This window comes from Vombatus ursinus, unplaced genomic scaffold, assembly GCF_900497805.2.
Source record: "Vombatus ursinus unplaced genomic scaffold, bare-nosed wombat genome assembly UNPS02014801.1, whole genome shotgun sequence".
NCBI classification, from domain to species: Eukaryota; Metazoa; Chordata; class Mammalia; order Diprotodontia; family Vombatidae; genus Vombatus; species Vombatus ursinus.
The window spans coordinates 6,604,515-6,609,389 of record NW_020954579.1 but is presented as its reverse complement, the minus strand read 5'-3'; the positions used below and the strand labels follow the sequence as shown (position 1 = coordinate 6,609,389).

At 44.5% G+C, this 4,875-nt stretch overlaps 1 protein-coding gene across 1 annotated transcript in view; it reads right to left on the bottom strand.

Moving 5' to 3' along the window:
• TMEM92 (transmembrane protein 92) overlaps positions 1-2,958 on the bottom strand; it is a 5,523-nt gene extending 2,565 nt beyond the window's left edge. The window contains exons 1-3 of the mRNA XM_027873301.1: positions 2,856-2,958; positions 1,307-1,332; positions 110-184 (exon numbers count right to left, since the gene is read on the bottom strand). Of these exons, the coding sequence (XP_027729102.1) occupies positions 110-184; positions 1,307-1,332; positions 2,856-2,933 (179 nt within the window). The 5' untranslated portion in view covers positions 2,934-2,958. The remainder of the gene's footprint in view (positions 1-109; positions 185-1,306; positions 1,333-2,855) is intronic.
• Between the last annotated feature and the right edge of the window lie 1,917 nt (positions 2,959-4,875).

The following is a 4,875-nucleotide window of genomic DNA, read 5'->3' as shown; positions in this document are numbered from 1 at the left end:
ATCTATCTATCTATCTATCTATCTATCTATCTATCTATCTATCTATCCCCACTGTCCAGAGACAAGATACCTCTGGGCATGGCCACAAAATGCCCGCCATGTTTCTCACCTCATGGGGCCAGAGAAATGTTCTGTCTTCACGCAGCAGCTATTGCCACAGCACTCAAATCCTTCAGGGCAGAAGCTAGCATGGGAGATAGTAGAAGGTGATCCTTTGGTCAAAAGGAGCCCAGATCTAAGCTGGGCCTTTTCCCCCGTGGGATAATAAACAATGGACTTTCATAGTCTTGAGCTGTAAGCTTTTCTCTGGTTGGAGCAAATCATGCCTGCGATGGCTTATGGAGTGGTAGAAAGAGCCTTGTGTGAGGGATGAGGAGGAAGGCCAAAAGACCTGGGTTCTAATCATGACTCTGCCATTTACTAATTATGGGGTCCTGGAGAGTTTATTTTTACCTATGAGCTTCAGCTTCCTCATCCCTAAAATGGGGATAACAGTTTTACCCTGCCTGCCTTGAAGTAGGTAAATATATTTTCCAAATGGAGAAAACAATATACAAAAGCAAAGGCTTATTTATAGTATTATTCCTGTTGGCCTTACTAAATAGCCATTAACACCATGACTAATTAAATTTCCCCTAAAACAGAATCCCTGAGCTTGGGGAATAAATGTACCTAGGTGGATCTCAAAGTGCTTAAGTAACATCAACTCCAGCCTTTCTATTCCATTCTCCCTCTGTGGGTCCCCAGAGTATTTATTCTGATGTATAAGAGCTAGTGGCTTTAGAATCCTGGCTTGTATACTTAAGGGAGATGACCTTGGGAAAGTCATTTCACCCAGCATCTAGAGAACGATGAAAAGATTGCCTAGGATTACCTTTAAGGCCCTCCCAGCACCAAGGGAGGTGATGTTATCACCCAGTTTGTTTTCTACAAATCCCTCGGAAGAGAAAGCTAAGCTAGAAGACTAGAAAACAGACCATGGAAGGACTTCTTCAAGGGGAGGCAGGGAGTCCAGCCTTACTTTTGGCACAAAACCCCCTCATTTTATAGACGAGAAAATGGATACCCAGCCTCAAGTCTTGGGGTAACATGCAGAAGATTCTAAGCCAGGTCCCCTAATTCCAAATCCATTGTTTTGCCCACTGTAATCCCAGTTCTAAGAGCCTGGGTTGGTGAAAGACCAATCTATGGAAGGGGTAAAAGAGAATTCCAACTGGGCCTTTTTGCCAGGAAACTCCTGACTCTGGTGGCCTCCCCTTCCTCCCTAGAGGTTGAGAAACTAAGGCATCCAGGTGGCCATACTTACATGTGCAGTTGGCATCCACCAGTTACCTAGGGAGAAAAAGAGCCAGAGCTTAAAGATGGTGGGGGTAGGGGATACAAGGACATTATTCATCAACAAATATTTATCAAGGCACAAATTTACTAAGGCAACAAATATTTATGAAAGTGCTGGGACTACAAATACAAAGAATGAAAAATTCCCTAGTCATAAGGATATTCCATTCTAGGAATGGAGATTCTAGGAATGGGAGAATGAGACTCTAAGACTCATCAATTGGGGTCCATTGTATCTTCCTTGTGGAACTAGAGCTCCCTTAGAGAAATGGCTGCACAGGCCGCTGCCCCTATTCCCCGCCCCCTCTCGCCCAAATTGTTCTAATTTCCTTCTAATCAGCAGCATCTCCCCAGTCCAGAGGAGTTCTGGGAAGACCAGGACAAATTCAGGTAGTCAGAGCTCAAATCTTGCCTTAGGAGTTGGGTACTGTAGCTGCTGTTCATGTGATTAAATAAAAAATTCTCTCTAATAATTGCAATGAATTAGTATCTAATTTACATGGACAATAAAGATAAAATAGTGCAACATATAAAGTAATAGTTAAGATAACTCCAACTCTGCTTAAAAACTTAATGCAACTGAATTTGAACAGTAGCCCCAGGAAAAAGCACAAAGGGGTATCTAGGGATCCAGAGAAGATAACCACCCCTCCCCCAAATCACCCAGCCTAGTAAATCACAAATCTAGGAACAGAGTTCCACATATCAGGGAACAGAGTAGACGTGGAAGAGCCTTCCACCACGTCTCAGATCTCTTCAGTCTCCTCCCTGTCTCAATAATTAACATGACTAAAGGTGGCTAGATGACTGGGGAAGACAGAATTCCCATTTGGGGATCAGAGAAAGAATTAGTCTCAGGATCTCCAAGCACTTTATTCATTCAGACACCAGTTTGGTTTCCAAGGTTTTCTCAACTTGCAAAGTCCAAGAGATCTGAAATTCTCCAACTTGCCCCAGGCCTCACAATCCTAGATCAGAGACACCACCCAAGCTCCAAATGGTTGTGTGCGTAAGACTAGACTATTAGTGGTGGGGGTGGGGGAGGGTAAAAAAGAGTTCGAACCCTATTTTTAACTGTAGACTAGGTAGGGCTATTTTCCCCACTAGATCAAGTAGAGAAACAAATGCCAAGAGAAGGGCAAAAAATTCCTGAAGGTCACACAGTACATGGGGAGTAGAGTGTGAGGATCCTAGCCCAGGCTCCTCAGTTACCAGCTCGGTACCCCTAGGTTTTGGGCAAGAAAACCAAGAAAAAGTAAGCCAAGGCTAATATTAGGATCAAAGGGTTCTCTGGGATCTCAGGGTACTCGGATGGGGAAGGGGGGAGGAGTTTACCCCTCTCTCTGAATTCCTGCTTCTCTTCTCATGTAAAACACTCACACGTCCCCCGTTCTCAATAGTTCCCCCACACTTTTACCTGTCCTGGCAGGGAGAGACTGGCAATAGGAATCTGTCCCCCAGGTTGAACAAACGCACCCCTGTCCCTCCCCTTATCCCGCCCCGCTCCAAGTCCTCACCTGTTGGAGACCTGCCAAGATGCTAAGAAGCAGACCGGGCAAGACGCTGAGGAGCCTGGAGACCCAGGAGTGCGGCATCCTGGGCTGGTAGATTTGTCTACCAGCTTCCGTGTGTTGGGGGGGAAGGAGGTAGGGCTAGCACCTCCTTCCAGTTTCTGCGGCTGGCCCAGGAAAAGGGGGAGGGGCTTATGCAATTGTTATGGGCTGGACAGAGATCTCCAAGGGGAAGGAGAATAATTTATAAGACTGCTGGGCAGTCTAGAAGACCCGGGTTCAAATTCGGTCTAGGAAGTCTCCAGTGTGAACACAGGCTGGTCATTCCACGTCTCAGTGCCCTAGGTACTCTCTTAAGACTATAAATTACAGGTAAGTGGTCAATCTGCACCCGTGCAGGAGAGTTTCCACACCGGGACACTGATAACATTGTGTATCAGGTTGAAAAAAAAAAGGCTATTATTATAGAGTTTTGACTTCCCTGTCTCCTTCCAATTCAATTTCGTTAAACTAGTGTTATTAAACGCCTACTATGTGCCAGGTACCACGATAGGTACTGGGGATAGAAAGACAAAAATGAACATACTCCCTCCCCTTAATTAGCATACTTTCTATGTTCTACCCCTCACTCATCCCATTAATAGCCCCAGCTTTGAATGGTACAGACTTCCCAAGGCGACATGGGGGAGAAGTAGCTGTGGGAACATTCTCCTCTTCTTTTCTGGTCCCCCTCTCTTATAAAGAAAGTTACAGCCTATTCCAGAAGAGTGAAAACTCTAGTTTGGGTTTTTTTTCTTTTCGCCAGTTTCACCTGATTCCATCTTCTCATCTTGAAGGGACTGGAGGGGAAATCCAAACTGGAGTTTCTGGACATGTGCATAGGTGAGCATCCCTAGTGAGCCCGGGTGGGCTAGTACATAGTCAGCAGGGACCAGATCCTTTAGCTGGGAGGTGGGGATGGGGTGGAGTGCCTAATTAATTCTTTCCTTTCCTTTCCTTTCCCTTCCTCCTCACAGCCCAGCAATCCAAAATGTGGGGAAGGTCCCTCCCAAATCCATCTCAATGGCCTTTGGGGCCAATAAGGAGAGTGTTGGACTAAGAGTTAGAAAAACCGGGGTTCAAGCCTTGCCTCAGACACTTACTAACTGTGTGACCTCTGGAAAAATCCCCTAACCTCTCTGAGCCTCAGTTTCCCCATCTGTAAAATAGAGATGACAATAGTACCAGCCTCTGGATTGCTTCCAAATGAGATCAGAAGTAAGAAGTTTTGAAAACATGAAAGAGCTAGGGTTCTTCTCACTGACTGAGAGTTGGTTGGTATGACTTGGAAATTGCTTTGAGATTCTCAGGTTTGGAGAAGAAAAAAAGCAAGTGAGTCAGAGTCACAGAATCTGGGAGTTAGAAGGGACCTCAGTAATATCTATTCCAACTCACTCATGAAAGGAATGCCCATCATAACATACCTGGATGAGTGGTCCTCAAGTCTCACCTTGTCGGTCCTCTCTTGAGGGTGCTCATTCCACTTTTGGACAATGCCAATTGTTAGAAAGTTTTCCCTGACAGAGGCTTGCATTCTGTCTTTGCCTCCTCCTTCTTATACTTGTGAAGTTGATTTTTTTGAACGTAAGAAAGACTTTACATTTATCCTTACTGAATCTCTCTCTCTCTTTTTTTTTGGTGAGGCAATCAGGTTTAAGTGACTTGTCCAGGATCACACAGCTAGTAAAGTGTTTGAGGCCAGATTTAAACCGTGGCTCTCCTAACTCCTGGGCCAGAGCTTTATCCATTGCACCACCTAGCTGTCCCTATCCCTATTGAATATTTTTTTGGGGTAAATTTTTAAAATTTACTTTAAACTTAAATACAATGTGAGAAAAGAAAAAAAAAACATTGCCTTGAGCACAGCAAAACATGAGAGGATTCAATATAATACAATAAATTTCCATTTCAAGAAAACCTGTGTGATAAATACTGCACATTGTTTTCAAAGTTGCCCAGCTTTTCTTTGTTTCCTTGTGGGTTTTCT